This window comes from Protopterus annectens, chromosome 9.part0, assembly GCF_019279795.1.
Source record: "Protopterus annectens isolate FY-2018-M chromosome 9.part0, PAN1.0, whole genome shotgun sequence".
NCBI lineage: Eukaryota > Metazoa > Chordata > Ceratodontiformes > Protopteridae > Protopterus > Protopterus annectens.
The window spans coordinates 251,227,621-251,253,287 of record NC_056743.1 but is presented as its reverse complement, the minus strand read 5'-3'; the positions used below and the strand labels follow the sequence as shown (position 1 = coordinate 251,253,287).

General features: G+C 44.5%; 1 protein-coding gene across 4 annotated transcripts in view; it reads right to left on the bottom strand.

The window, feature by feature from the left end:
- TRAF6 (TNF receptor associated factor 6) overlaps window positions 1-25,667 on the bottom strand; it is a 482,448-nt gene that overhangs the window by 335,476 nt on the left and 121,305 nt on the right. For all 4 annotated transcript variants that reach the window (XM_044082829.1, XM_044082830.1, XM_044082831.1 and 1 more), the window contains one exon: window positions 3,283-3,651. In XM_044082829.1, coding sequence (XP_043938764.1) covers window positions 3,283-3,587 — 305 coding nt within the window. In that variant the 5' untranslated portion in view covers window positions 3,588-3,651. The remainder of the gene's footprint in view (window positions 1-3,282; window positions 3,652-25,667) is intronic.

The following is a 25,667-nucleotide window of genomic DNA, read 5'->3' as shown; positions in this document are numbered from 1 at the left end:
CAAGAGCACTCCCATCTGCATCTGGGCCTGGATGAACCTTCTCATCATCCGGTCCAGATCAGCATCAGAAAGGCTATGGGTAGATCTCGAAGAGGCTACCGAGGTAGGCCTGGAGTGCCTCCTCGATAGCCTCGACGGAGATCGGGTCTCCTCCTCCTCAGGACCCAGTGAAAAGCACACAGGGGACCGGAGCCGAGAAGGAGGAGACCGAACCGACGGAGCCGGGAGAAGCCGCTTGGCTGGCGGGCCGAAACAGAGGTCTCGGCCCGCGCTTGTGGTGCTTCTCCCTCCGTCCTTTAGCAGCATCCCTCTCCTCTCCAGTAGCGGGAGTTTGAGTCCCAGGAGCAGGAGGGGTGCCACAGGGGAACAACTGCAGCCACAGTAGTCCCGAAGGAGCGGAGGCGGAGCCGAGTCTGGCGGTAAAAGACCCGCCAAGACCAGCTTGGACCTCCGCTCCTCAGTGCCCTGGGGTTGAACCCTGCACAAATGGAACAACCAGATGTGAGGTGTTCAACCCCGAGACACTAACACACCGAGTGTGGCCATCAGCCGGTGAGAGCTTATGGCCACACTCGAGCATTAAAATATAGATTTAGGCTGGTCAGCCATAATCTATAACACACTAAAAGTTACAAAAGTAACTTAAAACAAAAAGACACACAGGCCTACACACACACTCTACGCAACAGCGAGGGAGGGAATAAAATTACTTACTTTAACTCAAAATAAACTCAAAATACACTTATAAGAAAGGGAAACCTAAACTTTCACACAAATTCACTCAAAAAACCAAAAAATTCTCTGATTTTAACAAGAAATAGAGTTCACTTAGCTGAGAGCTATGTACCCAAATCCAGTCACCAGCGCGGCAAACGAGATCTGAGGTCATGAGGGTAGAGCAGGGCATTATGGGTGAGGGGAGGAGCTGAGAGCTTGGATCCATAGCTGGAAAACCATGCCGGTTCGGATCCGATATCGGATCCATAACCCACAGGTTGCAGACAAATGAATATCCTACTTCAGATGTAAAGTTACCATAACAAGTAGGAATAGGACAGACTACCAACAATGGCATCGTACGTTATTCTATCAGGCAAGAAAAAAACAGAAGGAAATTCAAATCAACTATAAAAAAATAGGCTATATATAACTTTACAAGGGTAAGGGAACAATAATGGAAGAAATATGATGAAAAAATTCAACTTATCTGAAAAAATAAGTGATAAGGCTCAACAGCTACTAGCAACCACATCTTTCGCAAAACGTGTCAAACGGGATTTGGGGTAACAGGGTTGGTGCACTATTAGAGGCTCAAGAGCCGTTTGGTTCACATGAGCTTTCATAATGGCCAAGTCAGATCACAGGATACAATCAGTTGAGGACAGAATGAAAATTAACATCAGATCAGTACATATTGCCTACCTCAGCCTGGTCAAGGCTTCTGACACAAGTCCCCATTCAGTTATTATAAACAAAATCCACAAAACTGAGCATAAATCCCTATGTCACCAGATGGATAGCCAATTGGCTTATGGACAGGACAGATGTGGTTAAAGTGGGGAATCCAGCAAGAAGCCAGTTACTAGTGGTGTGCCACAGGGCTTTGTACTGGGACCACTCCTGTTCGAAATATACTTCTTGGAAGTCAATACTACTGTGTAAGGCCTCTGGATGACAGTTTGCCGATGACTGCAAGCTGGGGGCAATCACTGAATCACCCACTAATGTACATGTCCTTCAGGAGGGCCTAGATCAGACAAAAGACTGGTGCCAGAGCTATGGCCTAAAAATAAATGCAAAAAAAAAAAGTGCATCAGTATACCCTTTGGGAAGTCAAACACCTCTGCAAATATCATCATCAATAGCATACTCATTGGACTCGGAGGTGAGAGATCTAGGTACGCAGCTAGGTAGTAGCCTGAACGTTGACCGCCATTCATCTACAGCGGTGAGGAAATCCTTTTATGTGGCACAACTTATAAGTAAATGTATGGCATCCAGATCCAAGGAAATTATAGCCCCACTGTACACAGCCCTCATTAGACCAATAATAGAGTACAGTGCGCTATTTGGCATGTACTTGACTAGGCACTTACAGCAGCTGGAGCGTCCTGAGAGGTTCCTCACAAATTTAACAGAGGGTGTAAATAACATGAACTATGCAAATAGACTAAAAGCTCTTATCCCTTTACCCTGTCTCCTACAGACTAAGGGGTGACTTATGCCTAACCTACAAGGCACTCACAAATCTAGCTCTGCTGGAGCTGCTACACATCTGCAAGTCAAACAGTACGAGGGTCACTGAATCTAGGGATCTAAACTTAGTTAGCAGACCAAACAAAACATGCTGAAGAGAGAGAGAGGTGCGTCTCAGAGATTGCCCCTTCTTTGGAATAGGCTTCCTATTCGCACTAAGTAGAGCCCTTCCTTGGCCCTCTTCAAATGCAACTTGGATTAATGGATGGGGAAATCACAAATTCACACCTGGGGTAGTGCCTATGTCCCTTATGGACAGGGGCAAGCTGTAAGACACTCAAATGCACAGGCACAAACCCATGCCATCCTCTTGCCCCTAGGGGGCCATACATTGGGTAAACTCAGGTTACACTACCTAGGCTTTTAAGGACCCTTAAACCGTTAGCCTAGTAATATCCTATGAACCTATAATGTTTAAGATCAATTACTACATTGTACAGTTTAATTCATTTATTTTGCAGTTTCATAGTGTAAGACTAAATCAAAAATAAAAAAAACAAAAAAATTGAATGCAGGGCCAAACAAGTAGTACCACTGCAGACTTAAATGCTTGTGCTGATAAACTAATGCATCACTGACCCAAATACTGTTATGCTAGCGTACATCTTGATTTTAATTTCTTCTATCATTTGACACTTGAATTTTAAAATCAACATTAAATTTCTACTTCTGTAAAATTCTGTGTGAAATGCATATATTGCGTTACAAAACTTGCATATAAATAATATGTAGCCCTGAGCTGTAATTGAAACGGGTCTGTTATGGCAAAGATCATCTACTTCCCAGTTTACAAAAAAACACTAACAGACACAAACATACAGAAAGGCAAGGGAGCATAACGGAGATATTATTTACAAAATAAGAAAATACAACTAAAAGTATACTCCCTACCCCCACTTCAAATGTAGGGAGGGGACTCCGCGGAGATTTATTTTAAGAAAACATTAAATATTCAGAATACACATTTAGACCATTTAAAAAGCAAAATGTGTGTGCACGTCTTAAAAGCGGGAAGAAAACTCTTACCGGATTGATTTGAGTATGCATCCTTTACAAAACCGATGTCCACAGGGGGTTTGAACAGCTTCCCGCAGGGCCATCAAGCAGATTGGACATTCATACTTGCTTTCTAGAGGTGGGTCGAATTCAACATCATAGCCTTGAGTTTCTTCCAGTGAGGAGCTGTGGCAGAACGATCCTCCTTGGTAGCCAGTGCCACTTACACTATCCTCTTTTGATGCAGCATAACAAGCACTTGCCATGGCAGCACAAGTCCCATTCTTAAAACTACCAGTCTCACTGTCACTACTACTGACTTGTAGGAGACTCATACTGACCTACTTAGGGTATCCAGTATAAGTTACAGTCCAACAATTCAGTTTTCTTGGTTTTCATCTGTAAGGATTAAAAAAAAAAAAGTTAATGTTTTACATAAAAGTATACGATAAATACACATACGCACTCATACAAACACACATCCCAAACATCCCACTAGGAAAATGGGTCTATATCATTTAATCGTAATACGTATTAGTTGAATACATATTCAAACTCTACACATCTAAATTAATTTCAATGAACCTCTGACTGTTTCCTAGGGTTAGGAAGCACTTGGCCATCACCACAACTTTACTCTTTTCCCCACTGCAGTGCAATCGCAGAACTGGTATATATAGTTGGGGGGGGGGGGGGGGTGAAGCCGCCCACTTGGGTAGATTTGATTTTGTGCGTGTGTTTCAAAGTGCTAGTGGGCAAGTGTTTTCCAGCCCTGGGAAAAAGTCCAAGATTCGTTGAAATGAACTTCGGTGTTTAGAGTTCGATGAATACATCGTCAACGAATATATATTTTGATTAAGTGATACAAACCCAGGAAAATATCACAAAAAAGAGAGGCCAGAGAGCAAACTAAAGTTCAGTATAACCAGCACTCTACCATATAATTTTACACATCTACTCTCTCCTGTTTGGCAGTGGCCACTACAACTAAGTGGCAGCCAAAATATACACACCCTGATATTAAAGTAAGAGAGAGACAACTAAAGTATGAACTTTCCAGCACCTTCATTGTAGATGCAAAGTACATTCAGCAGATGAAAGGAGTACTTAACCACAGCACTGGAGCCAAGTACAGCTGAAGCTACAATAACTGAAAGCACTAACTACTACTTTCATTACTGCAGGATAGTTGGCTAATGCCTCCTTCCACCAATCTCATACTCATGAGCATACTGCTCATCTGCTGCCTCTTCGGTTCTAAGCCAAACAAAAAACTGCAGCACAAAACGGGAATGGAAAGAGGGACGGTTACTAAAGCCACAACTTTATCACAGATCCAACATTAAGTACTTGGAGTAGGGCTGCCATATCTCTCAACAGTCCTGGATTTTGATGCAAAATCTCTCTATGCCCCTCTCACTTCCTCCTAAAACTGTTAGTTTTTTTTTGGGAGTAAAGGTGGTGAATTATACATCATAATGACAATTAGAGTTATAGACTTCTTTTAGATCAAAAAATGTATATTAATTCACATTTTCTTATTGTCAATGTCTCACGTTAATCGTACAAATATTGTAAAAGCATCCTCAATTGTTTGTTTTGGTGCCCTCAGCAAAACGTATATTAAAAAAAAAAAAAAAAAAAAAAGAGTGCAGCTGTGCAAGTCCTAAATACCTGTAACAGCAGATGATCAAATTTCACACTGCCTCTGTGGCATATGGGTTCTGTGCCTACACAGTCTCATACAGGCAGGTTTCCAGAGCTCAGAATTCCCTTCAATGACTCCCTGTGAAAGGGAATTGGCTAAGCTCCTCTATTCAGTGGAAGCTTAACCCCTGTCACCAGAAGTCAGTTGTTCACACTTTTAGTTCCAAGTAGTAAGAAAAAAGGAGAATCGGAACCAAGAATTGCCTGAAGCCAACCAATTCACAGCCATAAAACACCAACACAAATAACCAAAGCCAAACATAAGCTTGGATACAATCAAACAAAATATAAAATAAAGGAGATGGTGGGGTGAGTGCAGCCCACATGGCATTGTGAGATTCAAAAATCTACTGCTACAGGTAATATGCTCATCATTAATACTGCATCAATGGCATATGAGTAAATTTCCAATGCGTACTCTACCCAAGGAGGAGGGAAGAATAAAGGTCCAGGACTCCTCAGAGAAAGTACAGTTGTGTACATTTACCATAAATGTAGATGTCAGAGTGTTACTCACTGTTGCAGTCATTACATTTGGGTTATCTGCTTGCAGGTAGCTCTCAGCCGGCCTGATTATCGAAGTCTTGGTTCCCTGCGTCAGCTGCCGTCTCTTCTTCCATGACGTCAGGTAGTTAGGGGGTATAAAGCATGCAGCAGACACCATTACATCAGTTTTTCTTGCCTCAGATGTCAGGTGCCCCCATAATGGGAAGCAATTACATATACATACACCTCGAACAAAAAGCAAATACACCAGAAAGCTTAAATACAGTAAACAAGAAGAGAGGTACAGCCCAATAGAAGTCAGAGGGCTGGTGGGAGGGTAACCAGGACTGCAACAGTGAATACACTCGAACATCTACATTTTTGGTAAGTGTACACAACTGTACTATGTTCTTCGTGTTTCACTGTTGCAGTCATTACATTTGGGTAGATTCCCAAAGCCAAGGAAGGGAGGAGGCAACTATAGAGCATTAGGAGCAGCTATTAGGCCCTGCAAGACTGCAGTGGCAAAACCAGGTCTGGATTTAGAAGAAAAAAAAAGGCAAGTGGTAATGCTTGGTCAAGGTATAAATAAAACTCCAGGTAGCAGCTTTTTGGATGTCCCTGGTGGGAACAACTCTGAGACAGGCTGTTGAAGTACATGCAGCCCTGGTGGAATGTGATCTTATCCCCTGTGGGGTAAGGTTTGCCATGGTGCTTATAGCAGAAATTAATGCAATGGCCTATCCACTTAGAAATGGCCTTCTCCTCTACCCCTGCTGCAAAGTCAACTAGCAACTGTTCAGTTTTTCAGAGAGGCTTAGTCCTGTCCAAATAAAATCTAAGTTGTCTGTGCACGTCCAAAAAGAGTGCAGTATTCGTTCTCCTTTGTTCTGTGGAAGAAGGTTGGCAAATGAATGGACTGATTGAGGGCCACACTGGATACCACCTTGGGCATAAAGGAAGAATTGGCCCGGAGGGACACCCTGTCCACATGGAAGATGATGAAGGGCTCCACTGCCATGAGGGCCTGTAATTCAGAAACTCTTCTTGCTGAAGTGATGGCTAGAAGGAAGGCTGTTTTCCAAGAAATGAATTTCAACTCTGCAGTTGCTGCTGGCTCAAAAGGAGGTAGAATGAGTTTTTCCAATACAAAGTTAAGGTCCCAGGCTGGAGTAGGGGCTCTCCTGGGTGGTCTTAAATTTTTGGCCCCTCTGTGGAATTGTTTCAGCAGGGGGTGAGAGAAGAGGGGAGGGTCAGTATTGTAATATGCTGAAATGACTGAGGCATGAAGTTTAACAGAAGAGAAAGAAAGGCCCTTGTGAAGCATCTCTGTTAAGTATTGAAGAAAATGCAGTAAGCTGGGCACAGATGTGCCCATCCCCCGAGTTTGGCATCCGGAACACTACCTTTTCCACTTTTCAGCATAGGAATTTCTAGTACTAGGCCTCCTTGCCTCCAGAATGACATCCAGCACTTGCTTACTGAGGGATGGTATTGGAGAGCTCAGGTAAATTAGCCAGGCTGCAAGGTTAAGGGTTTGAAGCTGGGGGTGCAGAATCTGGCCCTCCTGCTGGGACAGCAGGGAAGGGGTCCGAGGCAGATGCCATCGTTCCAGCAGCGACATAATGTGCAGGAGGGGGTACCAGTGTTGGCGTGGCCAGTCTGGTGCAATGAGTATTGTCCTTGGTTTGTCCTGTTTGATCTTTAGTAAAAGTTTTGAGAGGACAGGCAAAGGGGAAAGGCATAAACTGAGAGGTTTTCCCAGGTGAAGGACAGGGCACGCACCTTCCAAGCTTGTTTGTGGGGAGTCCTTGTCCAATTGGTAGTTCTGAGGGGAGGCAAACACGTCTATTTCTGGGCTCCCCCATTTGTTTCTCAACATGTTGAATATCTTTGGTTTCAGTTTCCACTTGTGTGGGTCCCTGAGATTTCTGCTTAGGTGGTCTGCCAGTGAATTTAGCTTGCCTGGCAGGAACTGAGCTTGTTGGTGCACTTGGTAGCTCAAGGCCGTGTTCCACACAGCCATGGCTAGTCTGCAGAGAGGGTAGGAGTGGGTTCCCCCTTGCTTGTTTATGTACCACATAACTGTGGTGTTGTCTGTCTTTACCAATAATTGTCCTGGAAGAATGTGGTCCTTGAAGGCTGTCAGAGAATTCTGTACATTAACTTTTTTTGACTGATATGCAGGTGCATTTGTTTGACTCTGGTTCCATCTGCCCTGAATGCACTGCCCCGCCAAGTGAGCACCCCATACATAGTCTGATGCATATGTTAGGGTTTGGGTGGGTGAATGGCAGTCCCTTGTTGTGGTAGCAGGCCTCTGCCCACCAAAGGAACTCTGTCTTTATACAAGGAATGATATGAATCATTGATTCCAGGTCCTGAGAATGTTGACACCATAGGCTTTTTAGATACCATTGTAGTTTTCTCATATGCAGACTTGCATATGGAATTAGTAAGATGCAAACCCCAGGGCTTGCAGTATTTTCCTTGCAGATAGCTGGGTCTTTGTGGCCAGTAGTTTGAAGTAGGCTGTCAAACTCGTTTCTCTGGCATGAGGTAGGCCCATCTGGGAAGTTCTATTCAAGCTTGCTCCCAGGAATACAATTTGTTGGCAGGGTAGTAGGTAAGATTTCTTTTTGTTTATGGTGTACCCCAGTGAGGTTAGCAGCTTTTTTTTTTTTTTTTTTTTTTTTTACAAATGCCAGATTTAATAGTATGTCCTGGCTTTCTGCCTGAATTAGACAATCGTCCAGGTATGGGTATATTTGAATATTTCTTTGCCTGCAGAATGCAATGACTACAGCTAGGCACTTTGGCTTATCTACTGTGCCCAGGGTATTCACAAAGGGCAGTGCAGAGAACTGATAGTGCATGTAGCCTACTCGGAAGCATAGGTATTTTCTGCAAGATTCCCTTACTGGGATGTGCAAGTAGGCTTCTTAAGTCCATTGTTGCCAACCAGGCGTTTTTGCCTAACATGGGAAGCAGATGATGAAGAGTTAGCATTTTGAATTTTGGGATTACCAAAAAGGTGTTTAGGATAGACGGGTCCAGGACAGGACTCCAGGAGTTGTCTTTTCTGGGTACCAGGAAAAGTCTTGAGTAAAAACCTTGTCCCCATTCTTCTGCTGGGACAGGTTGGATAGCCCCGAGAGAATCTGCTGTTGAGCCTCTGCCTACTGATTTGGGGGTAGGTCTGGCCAACTATTGGGGGTAGGTCTGGCCAACTATTGGGGGTTGGTAAAGGTGTGGAAGTGGAATCTGTATCCTTATGAAACTATATTTAAAACCCATTTGTCTTGGGTAATGAGTTCCCAGTTTGTTGCATGCAGGGCGATCTTTCCCTCTAAAGGAGTAGTCAGGTGAGCAGGGCTTGGAAGGTTTAAGGTTAAATCATTGTGACAGTTTACCATAGGGGGATGTCTTACTTCCAGTTTTGGAAGTGGAAGCCCCCCACTGCTTAAGCCTGCGAGTACCGTGAGACTGCAGCATAGGTGGTCTGCTGTTCCTGGGTTTGGACTGAGAAGGCCTGGAAAAGATAGGAAAGGACCAGTTCTTAGAAAGCCAATGCCTACTAAACCTGGGAGGCTGTACTTGCAGGATTTGTCTTTTTCCTCCATCTTAAGTACTACTTCTGCTTTGTTGCCAAACAGGCGGTCTTGGTTTAAGGGAGAATCCAGCAATTTAGCTTTAACATGATCTGGCAGTTTGCTCCATCAGCCAAGCATGCCTTCTAAGAGACCCAGTGACAGCAGCTCTACAAGATGCCTCTAAGGAGTCAAAGCTACACTGCAAAATATGTTTACCAACTTGTTCAGCAGAACAAATTAAATCCTGCAATTCTTTATTTTCAGTACAAATCAGGAATCAACATCAATTTCTGTTTAAGTAATCCAATAATATGTGGCTGTGTAACTGGCAGTTTAAGGTTCTAATGGCCAAAGTAGCAAAAGTGTATACCTTCTTACCCCATTTGTTCAGGGCCGTGGAATCTACAGAGGGGGTAGGGTTTTTGGCAGTAGTAGCCTTAATGTCTTTGGGTCCCTGTGAAATGGTCTCTGGGTCCCCAGTAGGATTCTTAAAGAGGAACTCAAGAGTCAGGTACTCTGTAATACCAGTCAGGTTTCGTGGGAGCTAGAGGTAAAGTGTCAGGGGCCAGGCTAGATTCCAAAAAGGCATCATCTACAATGTCCAGTACAGGAGGGATAGCTAAAGGCCTGTGTTGAGGTAGGAGTAAGAATTGCCTAAGCCTCTTTTTGGAGTCAGAGTAATCCTGGCTTTTCCAGTGGAAAAGCTCTCTAAGAGTGTGCAAAGTCAGTCTCACCAAAAGAGAAATCTTCTGGAGGGGAAGCAGAGGGAATGGAGTCCTCTGCATCGGAATCCTCATAGGTAGATAAGGGCAAATCCTGGTCATCAGAAGAAACAAATTTCAGAATCCTGATCAGAAGGAAAATCAGTTCTAGGTCTCTTAGAGGGAGAAGGCTGGCTTCCCCTAATTAGAGTAATAAGGTCTTCAGCCAATCTTGTTTTTTAGGCATACGGGCCTGACCATGCAGTTTGGACGTCTGTTTTCTAGGCGTGGATCGAGTTTTAGGCCTTGAAGAAGATGGCGTTGGTTTGATATGCAAGTCAGTAGGCCTGAATACACCCTCAGAAGCCGGTGCCTGCACAGCGGCTCCAGACCCATCAAAGGTAGAGACATCCACAAGTTCCATAGTTGAAGCATCTTGCAGCATACTGGACGGGTCTCAGTAGAGGTCTGCGAATCTGAAGTAGCAGGCATCAGGGGCTGCGAAAGCACCTCACTGAGTACCGGCGAACTGCGACTAGCTTAATGGAAGCGTCAGCAGTTTTGAACCTATGCGGTCTGTCTCCGTCTTTTATCTTTGCGTTTTTTTTCCAATGTCAGTAGTCAGGTGGCTTACCAAAGCCATTTCTGAATAATTAAACAGAGTACCGAAATAGTTTGATACGAAAATGAACAGACGAATAGTACGAGGATTGAATAAGCACAAAACCGACAGCGAAGGATGTCGTGGTCTGGGCCTAAGCAAGGAATGCAGTACGAAAGAAAATCTTTATGAGGTATTTGCTTTTCAGAAGTAATACAATTGTTAACTTTTACTGACATCGGTTTATTGCAAGAAAAAGAATCCCCAATGGGGTACTTAGCTTTTTTGAACACTTCGGTTCTGAAACTCGAAAACGAAAGTTTCAGGAGTCGGCCAACCGGCACTTGTGGTGCCCAAAGCAGAAGCAGTTCGCATGGCAAGAAAGACAGACGTAATAGTGTCAGCTGCATGCTTTATACCCCTGACTACCTAACGTCATGGAAGAAGTGACAGCAACCGATGCAGGACCCAAGACTTTGATAATCAGGCCGGCTGAGGGCTACCTGCAAGCAGATAACCCAAATGTAATGACTACAACAGTGAAACACAAAGAAATAGAAGTTATGTTCTTACCATAACGTTCCATGTTAGTTGTCTTCTTCTCGCCTTCTTTCTTGCTGGATGGGTTCGGAGCCGACCTCGGCTCCGACTCGGCCACTCTAAAAGCTCGAGAGTTGGTTCCACCGGCTCGAGGCTCCCCTTATATCCCACAATGCTAGGCGGTATTACCTCAGATCTCGTTTGTAAGCTATGCCCAGCCAAAATAACTCCAGAACCACTGGAAAAGGGAAAAAAACACCTCTATAAAAGGAAAGGAAGAAAGTGACCTGAAAACTTGAAGAAGGAATATATGCACAGAATAGCATATACCTATCTACAATAGAGGTGGTAGAAAGAGAGGTCACAATCAAACTCCTCTAGGTCTGTCCAGGCTAGGGGAAGGAGGTGGGGCCTTAAGAAGAAGCAGAAGACAACTAACATGGAACGTTATGGTAAGAACATAACTTCTATATGTTAAGTTGTCAATCTCGCCTTCATTCTTGCTGGATGGGACCGCGTCCCTAGCACCTTGTCCTGGGTGGCCTATCGGAACAGACTCTTGAGAACAGTGGAACCAAAGTTAGCTCTATGTCTAGAAGCTAAATCCAACTTATGAGAAATGAAAGTGTGAGGAGTAGCCCAAGTAGCCGCTGCACAAATGGTGTCAATAGGCAGCCTGTCTTGGAAGGCTATAGAAGTAGCCAAAGCTCTGGTGGAGTGAGCCTTAGGTTTGTTAGGCAGCTTTTGGTGTCTAATTTCATAAGCAAAGGAAATCAGAGATGTTAGCCATCTGGAGAGTGATACCTTCGAAACTGAAAGTCCCTTTCTGCCTTCTGCATAAGAGACAAACAACTGGTCAGTTTTCCTGATCCGTTTGGTTCTATCCAAATAATACCTTAACTGACTATGAACTTCTAGCCAATGCAATTTTTGTTCAGACCGGTTAGAAAAGTTAGGAAAAAACACAAGGAGGTCAATGCTTTGATTTAGGTTAGACGCAGAGGCTACTTTAGGTAAAAAGGATGGATTGGTTCGTAAGGATACCCTGTCCTTATGAAACAATAGATACGGTGGTCGACTACTGAGTGCATGAAGTTCTGAGACCCTTCTAGCTGAAGTAATGGCTACCAGAAAGAGTCTTCCAGGATAGCAATTTCAATGAACAGGAAGCTGCAGGTTCGAACGGGGGAAAAATCAAAGATGTGAGAACTAAATTAAGGTCCCAAGAAGGAGGAGGATTTCTTATAGGAGGTCTGAGAAGAAAAACTCCTTTCAAAAAAGCTTTGCAAAGCTTGTGAGACATGACAGAATCTGAGATGCCCACATGAAAGTTAGAAATAGCTGCCAATTGAACTTTAAGAGTAGAAGGAGATGAACCTGCATGGAAGAGTTCAGCTAGAAAATCAAGGACTATTTGGATGTAAGCAGTGAAAGGATCTATGTCCCTTCCTTGAGCCCAATAGGCAAAACGTTTCCACTTACTGAGATAAATCTTCCGAGTGGAAGATTTATGGGAAGCTATCAAAATATCTCGAACAGAGTGAGATATTTGAGGAAGCCTGGCTAAGGTTGGAATTGGAGGAACCAAGCAGTGAGGTTCAGAGAGGGGAGGGAGCGATGTAACTGACCCGATTGATGGATCAAAAGATCTGGAACTAGGTCCAGATGCCAAGGTTGCTCCAACAGAAATTGATGTAGAAAGGGGAACCAAACCTGTCGAGGCCAGTAAGGAGCAATGAGGATCAAAGAGGCCTTCTGAGCGATAGCTTTCTGTATCACTTGAGAGATTAGTGGGAAGGGAGGAAATGCATACAGAAGTCCCCGGGGCCAAACTTGGACTAGAGCGTCTCTGCTGGGCTGGCCTGGTAACGGGAATAGGGTGAAATAATCTCTGCACTTGCTGTTTTGTGGAGTAGCAAAAAGGTCGCAGCAAGGCTGACCCCACTTGAGAAAAATTTTCTCCAGAATAGAATCTTTAAGAGACCACTCGTGAGGCATGAGTATAGCTCTGCTCAATTTGTCCGCGATTAGATTGGACTTCCCGGGGATATGCGTTGCTATCAGAAACCGCTGAGAAGAAATCGCCCATTGCCACAGTCTGAGTGCTTCTCGACATAGGGGATAGGACCTGGTTCCGCCTTGCTTGTTGATATACCACACTACAGACATATTGTCCGTCTGGATTGCTATTGTTCCCAAGGGAAGAGAGTCTTGAAGGGCTTGCAACGCTAAAAGCACTGCTCTCATCTCTAGAACATTTATATGCAAGTGGCATTCGTCTGGTTGCCATATGCCCTGGACCGTTCTGCCCTGATAATGCCCCCCCCCACCCGATCAGGGAGGCGTCCGTTGTCAGAGTAGCAACCGGAGGGGGAGGAACAAAGGGTCTTCCCAGGAAGAGCTGAGGGGAAGAAATCCACCAAAGAAGACTATTCTTGCATGCTTGCGTAATCATAATGGTGTGGGACATCGGAAGTTGCTGGTACGACCATTGTGTGAAGAGCATCCATTGAAGGATTCTCATGTGGAATCTGGCTAATAGAAGTAGAGGGATAGCAGCCGCCATAATCCCCAGTACTTTCAGAACTAATCTTACTTTGACTCTGTTGCTGTGGAAGAGAAGGGAGACCAGTTTGCGCATGTCTGCTATTCTTTGGTCTGTTAGTCTCGCAGACATGTTGACTGTGTCTAGATTTGTGCCTCTGAAGGTAATAGCACGACAAGGCGACAAAACAGACTTTTCGCAATTTATTGAGATGCCTAACTTTTGACAAATGCGAAAGGTGTAGTCTCTGGCCATTAACAGAAGATGCTTGGTAGGAGCTGTGAGGAGCCAGTCGTCCAAATATGGAAACACCTGGAATCCTTGACGTGTCAGGTGAGAAGCTACCACTGCCATGCATTTGGTAAACACCCGGGGGGCAGTGGTGAGACCAAAGGGCAGGGCTCTGAATTGAAAGTGACTGGTTCCCAGCCGGAAGCGGAGAAATCTCCTGGAGCGTCTGTTCATTTTTATATGATAGAACGCATCCTGGAGGTCTATAGAGCACATCCAGTTTTCCTTTCCCAAAAGGGGTAGGATGGATTGTAGCGTGACCATCCGAAATCTTGTTTTCTTGACAGACTTGTTCAAGATACTGAGATCCAAAATGGGTCTCCAGTCCCCTGTTTTCTTTGGAACCAAAAAGAATTTGGAGTAGATTCCGGATCCTTGCTGGTCTGCTGGCACTGGCTGAATGGCTCTTTTTGCAAGCAACTTTGAAATTTCCAACGCTGCTTGATCCCTTTGAGCGGGTGGAACATCTGGAAGGGATTTTTTTGATTGATTTGGAGTACGAAAGAACGGAATGGAATAGCCTTCGGAAATGATGGACTGTACCCACTTGTCTTGAGTTAGGGATTGCCAGGCTTCTGGGTACAGTGACAATCTTCCCCCGACTGCCTCCGAAGGTGGACAGTCGGGCAACACCTCAGGGATGCTGAAAGGGCTTATCGGAAAAGGTTTCTCGATTGCCCTGGTTCTGCAGACCCCCCCTGCCTCTAGGGCGACGTCTACCATTATTGTTCCCCCCTCTGCCTCTGGCGGGGAACCGACTCTGTGCGTCAAGCAAAGTCCCTTGAGATTGTTTGCGGAACCACATTTTCCCACTTTTTCTGGCCTTTGGGGTAAGGCCTAGAAGGAGTAGAAAAACGGACTCCGACGGCAGAAAGAGTTTTGCCATCCGTTTCGCACCTCGTCAAGGTTTCTTTCACTTGAGGACCAAAGAGAGATGATCCATCAAACGGGGAATTAGTGAAAGACGTTTTAAAGGGGTCCGCAAAGTTGCATAGCCGCATCCAGGCATGCCGGCGTAAGGCCACACCTGTCCCTGCGGCTCTGCTCGCTCCATCAGCCGCATATGAAAGGAGGCGCATGGAGGAGTTAGCTATAGAATTTAGGGTAGCCAGTTGAGTGTTCATCTTGTCCTGAAAACCCGCAACTGTAGGATCCTTCAACATGTCACTGGCTTCCTTGATCAAATCTCTTTGAAGACGAGTGAAATGGCATAGGTAGTTCAGCGAACGCATAGCAAAGGTCGCTGACAAAAACATCCGCTTCCCGTACCTGTCCATAGACCTAGATTCCTTGTTAGGAGGATGGACAGGCACCGAAGGATCAGCTAGTTCCTTCTTAGTGGCAGCAGCTACCACCATAGCATCCACAGAAACTCCCTTGGTCAGAAATTGTTTATCTGCTGGTGCTGTGATAAACTTTGAAGGTCTCCTGGGGGTGGGGTCCACAGAGTCAGGAGCCGTCCAAGCCTTTTTTGCTACCACCTGCATCAGCGGGTCAAAGGGGGGGGGGACACCCAGGAGGTGGAAGGGCGAGAGCCAAACGCCTCAAGATACACAGATTCATCCTCCGAAGGGTTAAGGGCTGGCCAATTTCCCCTCTGTTTCAGGATTTCTAGAATGTCTGCAAAGGAGACATCTTCAGAAGGGGAACGGGGGGAACCCTCGGAATCCTCTAAATCTGTGTCAGAGATGACAGACTCAGGTGAGTCTATGTGTTTCCTCTTACACTTTCTCTTCCTAGGGGGCTCCCCTGCCAATTCAGGAGAGGCCTCGGAAGAGGATGAGATCCCCACAGGGGATTCTTGAGGAGCTGGCTCTCTGCGGTCTGGGATGAGGGAGTGAGTAGACATAACCTGAGGTACCGAAGAGGGAGGGGCAGACGGAGCTGACTGTGGAGTTGAACCAGGTTCCAACACACTCCGCATGACCTCGAACGCACCCCTATTAGGCAGAGCCAGAGGTCCCCGCTCCGAAAAGCTGAGAACCCCCCTCGGCAACGACAGTGATGGCTCCGAGGCCGATGTCGGAGCCGAACTCACCAGCGCCGAGGCACCGAGAGGGAGAGCGGGGTCGGACAAGGGTCCGATGCCACTCACCCCCTCGGAGCCGACGAGGGAAGTCCGGCGCCGAGATTCTTCCAAGGAAGAAATCGGAGCCGACGACGGAGCCGAAGACATTTGTATCGGCTCCGACGCTACCACAGTCTTGGTTCCGAAACGTCCCGGCTCCGAGCTCAAAAGAGTCGGAGGAGGAACATTTTGAGGGACAGGGTCAAGCATCGACTGATGAGTCGGGCTCTGAAGCATTTGGGCCAGTTCCTCGGACTTAAGAAGTCGACTCACTACCCTCTGAAGGTCATGATCCGAAAGCCTCGATGACCTAGAGGAGTAAGATCTATGGCTCCGTTCAGACAGCAAGGGAGATGCTGGAGCCGAATGAACAGAGCCAAGGGACGGTGACCTAGACCTCTTTCTAGATGTCGGTTCCGATGGTCTGATCGGAGCCAACACAGGAATTTCCAATGCCTCGGCTCCAGCCGGAGCCGAGGAAACCACAGAAGCTGCAGTCTGAGACTCATCGGCTCCAGCCGGAGCCGATGTAGCAGGAGGTTTCTAAGCCTTAGGCCTCGACTCAGAAGCTGGAGTCGAGGACCTAGAAGCCTTAGAGGATTTGCCCGAAGTTAACAGTAAGGGAACCCTCAGGCTTAAGCAAGCCCCTTAAGATGAGCTTGTTTTTTCTTTCCTGCAGGACTCTAGGGCTGAAGCCATGGCATACAGCACAAGAGTCCTGCAGGTGTAAAGGTCCCAGGCAGTACACACAAGAAGTGTGACAGTCTGTCAGAGACATTTTCTGACAGCACGAATCACACTTCTTGAAGCCTGAGACCTTCGAATCCTTGGACATAGCAAGGAACAAGTGTAACCACACACAACACAAGCACACCGATTACACTTATAAAACTAAAAAGAAATTTTAAACTAAGAAATTAGTTATTTACTGTATAAAAATCCCTGCAGAAAACACACACACTCCAAGGGAATGGGAGGGCCCGAAGGCCTAAGGGAAGAACTATAAGTTCTTAAGGTAAAAATTAAGGAAAAACTAGATTAAAGGGATAAAAGACCTTTAAGGTAAGGGGAAACTGTATGAAAAAACTAAATTAAAGGGTTTTAATTCAACTTTTTTAACTAGCTCCTACACTAACCTGAAGCCGGTGAAGCAACACGTCTCGATAGCTGAAGCGGCAAACGAGATCTGAGGTAATACCGCCTAGCATTGTGGGATATAAGGGGAGCCTCGAGCCGGTGGAACTAACTCTCGAGCTTTTAGAGTGGCCGAGTCGTTGCCGAGGTCGGCTCCGAACCCATCCAGCAAGAATGAAGGCGAGATTGACAACTTAACATCATCAGTTCTCACAAAGCCTGCTCTAGAACTTCATAGGAAGTTACTAGGCTGTTGGCCCTAAGGCCTTTATAAGCCTAGCCAAGAGTTTAGCCCATGCATAGACAAATCAGCAGCCAATGCCCCTGTCCAGCAGGGACATGGGTGGAATCCCAGGGATGCATTTTCTATTTCCCATCCAGTTATCCAGATTGTGCTTAAAAAGGGGTAAAGAGGTACTCTGCTTGACGTGGAGAGGGAGTTTATTCCATACATGAGGTGAGTCTCTGGGACACAAATCTGTCCTGCCAGCAAGTCCTACTGTTATCACGGACCAGGCTGAGGCCGTGTGTGCAAGTTACTCCAGTGGAGCTTGACTTGCGGATATGCAGCAGTCCCCATCAAGGCAGAGTCCGAGATTGCCTTGTATGCCAGACAGAGGTCACCTCTGAGGAATCTGTATGAAATAGAGTAGAGGCATAGGGCTTTTAGCCTGTGTATGGTAGATGTTTGAGGTCCTGGATTCTACTGGTGAGGAACCCCTGTGGTCTCCCCAGCTGCTCTGTGTGCTTTGTGAGGTACATGTCGAATGGGGCACTGTATTCAATAATGGGCCTTACAAGGGAAGAATGCAGAGACGTTATGACCTCCTTTTCTCTGGATGAGATACCCTTACTTATGAGGTGGGTCATGTAGAAAGCTTTCCGTACAATGGAAGCAACATGGTGGTTAAAAGTCAGGCTGCTATCAATCTAGGTGCTCAAATCCCTCACGACTGACTGTGTGCTTAGAACGTTGTTAATGTGATAATTTGTGGGGACATCTCTACCCCCAAAGGGGATGATGATGCATTTTTTTGTATTCAGCTTGAGCCCATGTTTCTGGCACCAGTCATCTGTTTGGGTGAGACCCTCTTGCAGGATGTCCACGTCACTGGGGGAATTGATGACAGCTCCCAACTTGCAATCATCTGCAAACTTGGTCAGCCACAGCCCACTGGTTTTGGCCTGTACTTCAGAAAAGTATATCCCAAATAACAGACACCCCAAGACCGAACCCTGGGGTACGCCACTCGATACGGGCCTACTGCTTGAGGTGGCTTCCCCAATTTTGACTAGGTGGGTTCTATCAGTGAGCCAGTTGGCTACCCATCTGTTAACATACGAACTGATGCCTACTTGACAGAGCTCATCTATTATGCCCGAGTGGGGAATAGTGTCGAAGGCTTTGGCCAGGTCAAGGTAGGCAGTAGGCACAGTCTTCCCCTCATCCATGCCTTTGATGATTGTCTCAAAAAAGTCAACCAAATTTAACCAACATGACCTCCCCATGACGAAGCCAAACTGTGTGGAACAGAGTGCTTGGAGGTTGTTGATGTCCTTGTTTAGGAGGTCCATGATCATCTGTTCCATGGCCCTGCAAAACAGGCTAGTTAGGCTTACGGGTCTATAATTTTCCAGATCAGTGGACGCTCCACCTTTGTGTAAAGGGATTGACAGTGGTTGTCCTCCACTCAGCTGGGGACTGGAGGAAGAATCCATTTTGCAGTGCTTTGTAAGAGTATGGACAGGGGACAAGGTTGCTGCCTCAAGAGTCCCACACTCCTTTCCAAGATGCCAACAGAGAGAATAAGGCTAAGGCTCTGATGCAATGTGCTTTAACCTTGCCTAGAGTTATTTACTATGGTGTGTGTGTGTGTGTGTGGGGGGGGGGGGGGCAAAGGACAAACAACTAGTGATCACTTCTTTAGAGACAAGTCGGCCCTTCTTGGCTCCAGAAAGGGAGACAAAACTGTTCAGCTTTCCTTAAGGCAGAGTTCTGTCAAGACCGTTCCTGATCTACCTGTGCACATCCAAGGTATGCAGATTTTTTTCTCCCTTTTTAGGTTCAAGAAAGATAACCAGGACATTGATGACTTACTTCAGGGTAAATTCAAATACAACTCTTGGCATGCAAGACAGACTAGTGCAATAAAACAATCCTGTCCTTGTGAAAAAATCAGATAGTTTTTCAAAGCGATTAACTTTAAATCTGCCTGAAAGGCAGGTTGAAAAGGAGAGAAGGTAAATTTTTCAAGAACAAGCTTGAGATTCCAAGGTGGAATATGCTTATGACTGGGTCTCACACTCCATAAACAGTTTGGCCACAAAAAACAGACAAGAATGGGAAAATAGGAAGACAAGCAAAGACCAAAATACAAAGGGAGGAGGCGTATCCATATTCATCAAGGATAACCACACCTCCAGACTGGTTGCAAAGTATGATGCCTCGGAAATCATCCAAGAGCAACTGACAATGGGCAAAACTGCAATCCAGACTGTAGCTTGCTATAGATCACCTTCCCAGCCCCATGACACGCACTCTTCTTTCCTAGAGGTACTTGAAAACATGACAGCCCAACTGAACACCCTTATACTGGGTGATTTCAACTACCCAAACATCAACTGGGAAAACTACGGAAGTACTAATACCTTTGCTCAGCGCTTCCTGGAGTACATTAACTCCAGTGCTCTGGACTAGCTTATTAACACCCCCACAAGAGGTAAAAATATACTGGACCTGGTCATCACCAACATAAGGGACAAATGCTTGACACCTGTGGTAAATTCCTCACTGGTCAGATCAGATCATAAACTCATCACCCAAGATATTCACATACCACCCTCACCCCAAAAGAAACCACGGTGAAAAACTTCTCCAAGGCGAACTTTATGCTACTCAAGACAGAGGTGGCAAACTTTGTTACTCCCCAGCAGAAAGTCAGCATGATGGAATCTGCTATATCCTACACAGAAGCACTCTACAAGCACCTACACGAGTGCATGGACCGTGCTATCCCAAACAAGACCAAGACCCACTCCTCCAAAAAGAGGAAACCAGTCTGGTGGAACCTGGCCATAAATAAAGGTCTATAATAGAAGGAAGAAATTACTGCAAAAAAGAGTAAAGACCGAGGAATGGAGGGGCTCCCTGACCATCCTTAGCAAAAAGCCAAGAACCCTCATAAAAACCTCCAAGGTGAGCTTTGAAAGAAAAATCGCAACAGACACCAAATACAATCACAAAGCATTTTTTAGCTATGTCAAAAACCTAAAAACTCTCAGATCTGCTATGAGCTCCAGCATAATGGTCCAAAATTCACTGAACCAACTGACATTGCCAATATGCTTGCAGATAGGTTCAGTACAAACTTCACCCCACCCTCACCCCCCAAAGGGCCTATTTCCATACCAGAAGATGGTCTGATTTTTAGGGGCAGTACAATCAGGTGTAAACAACACTCTCCAAGGCAAGAAACTCAGCATCCATGGGACCAGACAGCATCCCAGGCTGCATACTACATGAACTCAAAAACAAATTAATCCCTTACCTTAATACCATGTTTAACCACAGCCTCACATCAGGCTATGTGCCCACAGAGTGGCATACGGCAACAGTTATACCACTCCACAAAGGAGGTGCCACCACTGACCCCGGGAATTACCGCTCCATCAGCCTGACTAGTCTCGTCTGCAAGGCCACGGAGTGCATTATCATGGAACTCAAACATTGGGAACCTACAAACTCTTGACCCCACCCAGTTTGGGTTCATAAAGGGAAGGTCTTGTCTCCTAAATCTGGTTGACTTTTTCTAAATGGTCACTAAAGCAATAGAAGGAAAGGTGGTTCACACAGCATACCTTGACCTTGCAAAGGCATTTGGTACCATTCCCCACTCGGGAATTATTGACAAACTCACCAACCTAAATCTAAACCCCTACGTTACAAGATGGGTTGCTAACTGGCTCACGGATAGAACCCATTCACTGAGAATAGGAAATGCTAGATCTGACTCCAAACCTGTGACTAGTGGTGTACCACAGGACTCAGTCCTGGGACCCCTTCTGTTCGGTATCTACTTCACGGAGGTACAAGCAAACACGAAGGGACTATGGCTAACAAAGTTCGCAGACAACTGCAAACTGGGTGCCATAATCGAGACCCCTTCTGATGTAGATATACTTCAAAAGGGTCTTATGGATACAAATCATGGTGCCAAAACCACAGCCTCAAGCTAAATGCCAAAAAGTGCACCGTCATCTCATCTGGGAAAAAACAAGTACCTATGAATTACAACATAGGTGGCAGCCCACTTACCACGGAGTGTGCGATAAGAGACCTAGGGACTCAGGAGGATAGTAACCGCTCATTAGACAACCATATTGCTAAAGTGGTTAGAAAATCCTTCTACATGGCCCACCTTATCACAAAAGGGTTTGGATCCAGGAATAAGGATGTTACTGTCCCCCTCTACTCATCACTCATTAGACCAGTTATTGAAAATATTGTCCCATTCGGGATGTACAAAACAAGACATCTGCAACAACTGGAGAGGCCACAAAAGTACCTCGCAAAGAGGATAAAAGGCCTCAAACAGTTTCCCTATGCCATGAGGCAAAAAAACTCAGACTGTACTTGGTCACGTACCAGCTATTCAAAGGGGATCTCTGCCGGACATACAAGGCTATGTCAAACCCCGAAATGCTTGAAATGCTCCACCTAAAGAAAACCCATTCCAACAGAGCTACATGCTCAAAGGACATAAACCTGACATCAATAAACAGGACCTGTTGGAGGGACAGATTCGTGTCCCAGAGACTTCCCTTGCTCTGGAATAAGGTCCCCATATAGGTGAGGCAGAGCTCCTCATTAGCACTCTTCAAGAGGAATCTTGAAGAGTGGATGGGAAACAGGAAATTCACCCCGGGAATCACTTTGGTGGCCCGGCTAGACAGGGGCGCAGGAAATTAAACCACTTGGGAGGGAAGCGCAAGCAAATTATTTTTTTTCGCTAGGCTTAATTATGCCCTAGGGCCAATAGCCTAGTGCCTACCTATGAACCTAAGATGCACCCTGACAGATGCACAAGATAAGCCATTGATGAATAGCTCACAAATATTTTTAAACCAGAGGGGTAGACACCTTACCAAGCCATCTGTTAAACTGGGAAGGCACCACCTAGAAAAACTTTTCCAATTGTAAGCACCGGATTTTCTAGTTTCAGGTTTTCTTGCCTCCATCAATATCTGCTCCACATTCTCATGGGAAGACAGCCTAAAAGGTATCAAGGTAAAATCATGAAGGCTGTCAGCAGTAACTGCTCTAAGATGGGATGCACCATGCGAGTAGTTCTGAAGTGGAGGAAGCTTGTAGTAATTGCCCTTGGACAATTCTATTAAAAGGGAGAACCAATTGTGCCTGGACCAAAAAGGGGTCACCATAATGATCTCTAGTAAATTCTTTTAAATCTTCAAAAGTACCTTGGGTATCAGTGGATGGATGGCAATGCATAAAGAAACATTCCTGTACAAGGGAATGAGAATGCATCTGTCCTCCAAGTATGGCTGCAAAGATGTCTCAGATAGAATTCTGTTTTGAAAGACAATGAACAGATCTGTTAGATGTGTTCTCCACATCTGGATCAAATCCTGGAAGACCTCAGTCCTGAGTTTCCACTAGTGAGGGCTTGTCATAGACTTCTTTAGTCTGCCTGCCAAAATGTTTTGCTCTGATGGGATGTACAAGACCTAAGGTGTCAAATGCACCAAGGCTACCTCTCACACCATCAGTGGTGACCAGCACAGAAGGCATGTCCTTGTACCACCTTGTTTGTTCAGGTACCACTTGACTGTGGTGTTGTCTGTGACCCCTAAAAGGGGACCTGTAAGACCATAAGTAGTGAAGAATTTTTAAGGCCTGAAACTTAACATTTCTTTGACATTTAGGTGATTTGTAGCATCCAAAGGAACCTATCCTCTTTACAAATATGAGGAGTCAGTTTGGACTGATTCAAGTGGGGTCTTGGGGGAGGAGAGTAGGGAATGGATTGAAAGACATCTGATCCCTCTAGCACTGTAACTCTCTTTTTACAAATTCAGGAAGTGGTACCTGCAACTCTAAGGGATGTTGGTGCTGGGTACAACAATTTTTTTTTTTTTTTTTTTTTTTTTTTTGTGAAACACTGAATTACTCATGGAGTCTGGCCAGTGGTATAAGGATCACTGAAGCTATGAAGTCTAGAATTCTGAGAAACCCTCCTGCTGAGAGAGCTTTTTGAAGAGAGAAATCCCCAAGAATCTTCAAAAATGTTAGGACTTTCTACATCTATCATACATGCCATGGGATGCGAGACAGTACTTTTGCAGGTTCGATTTGAAGTTGGGGACAACTGGAATATAAGCATCTTTCAGATCTAAAATCTCCCTGAAACACTGGTCCGAAAGATGTAGTAGGACTGTCTGTAGGGTAAGCATTTTGAATTTGGGTACATTCAGAAAGGTATTTAGGTAAGACAAACCCAACACTAGTTTCCATGATAGCACCTTTATTGGTACCAAAAAGATGCTGCAGTAAAACCTTTTCCGTTTGAGATACAGGAACAGGTTTTATAACATGTTTGTTTACATCTTGTGAAGTACCACCATAGAGAAAGCACAGTTGTGTAAGTAAATGTTTAACGGTACATGTTGAAAATGACGACTGCTGCAGTGGCTTAAGTTATATGGGCTATATCGTGTCAAGGAAATAGAAGCTGGCTAGCTTTGGGCACCAAGACCTTTAGAGCTTTCCTGCCAAGCAAGAGAAAGAGGTCAAGCCCTGAAAGGACAATGCTAGGAAGAACATAAAATAAATGACAGCACCCCGACATAAACACACCATGAAATAAGGGAGGCAAAAGTTAGTGCAGCAAGTGATCAAATTGGACATCTACTGTTACAAGTTTACTTATACAACTGTAATATGTTGTTCATATTGATTGCTGCTGCAGTAGCCTATACTACACAGGTAGAGTACCATAGCTTACAAATTTTGGGAGGTAAAAGAAGAGGACTCTAGGAGTCCCTGGAGAATGGTCCTAGCAAAGCCTGATCTAGACCTAGAGAAGTAATCAAGCTTATAGCGCTTTGTAAAAAGTATGTGTAGAGGATGAAGTCACTACTTCTAGAATATAACCCTTTCAAAAAAGTCAAATATGAGGCCAAAGCCCTGGTACAGTGGACCTTGGCTCTGCCCAGAATATTTTTTTTAAATAAGTATAACAAAAAAGTAATAGTCTTAGACAACCATTTGAATATAGTCTGCTCTGACACTTTGTCGCTTCTTACCATCAAAAGAAAAGAAAAACTAGGGGCATGGCCAAGATGAGTACCTAGTAACAACACTTTCTCTCTGCTCTGTCTTTACAGAATATTTATGACAGGATTTTTTGAATTTATCTTTTTTTTCTTTTACATATTTGGAATCTACTAATCATCCTTTAGGATAGCATATAAACATTTTGGCAATTTTATCTTTTCCTGTCAAAAAGTAGAGAAAGAGAAAAATATTTGGACTCCAGACTCCAGAATGAGCTACTCCAAATCTACACTTCAGTCACTATTATCTAATATTCAAGAACGGACAGTAAAAACTGATAGAATGGATGTAAAGCTGGATAACGTCAAAGAAAAATGTTCCCAACAAATGAAAATGTTGCACAAAAACCTTAAGCAACAAGAGAGACAGATTACTGGTATAGAGACTTCACTAAATGATATGGACACTAGAAATCAAGAAGGTGAGCATAATAGACTTTTCTTAAAACTAAATACTCGTTTACAAACATACACTGATGATCTAGAGAATAGATCAAGAAGAAATAATACTAGACTTTTTGGTTTGCCTGAATGTTGAAGATAATATGGAAAAATTCTTAACTTCTTGGCTCCCTGGTGTACTACAGCTTCCTGAATCTCTCATATGGGATAGAAAGAGCACAGAGGTCCTTGGCAACTGCAAAAAATAAATAAATAAAAGGTAAATCCAGTTCTACTAAATCTCTGTTATATATTAGACTGCTTGGGCTAAATCTCCCATTAAATATAAAGAAAATGTCATATGCTTTGATAATGACTACTCATTCTGTAATTGCCAAAAGAAAGCTTCTTTTGCCAATGCTAAAAGAACTAAAGAAAGCCCAAATAAAGACACACCTATTTCCTGCCAGATTAAAAATATTTCTTCAAGATGGTCCAAAAATATTTGATGACATAGATTCTGCCATTACCTTTGTCAAAACAAGAAAACTGCTTTATAAAAGAGGATATGGGGTGGGCAAATACCAGCCTTAAAATAAATTCTTATAACAGTTCCTGGAAGATTTCTGAACATCCTGGAAGATTTCTGAGCATAAGAAAAAGCTCAAGAATAAGTGATTAGGTTAAGCTATTTTACAATGGCTTTCATTTACCAAAGTCTTAATAACTAACCCAGAAGTTGGGGAAGTAGAAATGGTTCAACAGGCGAGTCTTTGTTGCTTAAATTTCTTTTTATGGCACATAGCTGTTTTAATGGTATTTTATAGTTTATTATTGTGTCGAGTTTATTTTATTTAATGTAGCTCAATTATTATAACAAGTAAAAGCTATTTATTCATTTATTTATTATCTTTTAATATTAGTTGTCTGTTATAATAAATGCTCCTATGTTTGGAGACTGAAATTTGTGGTATTTTGGGAACTATGGTAAATATGGAGACTTGTAGATGAGAAA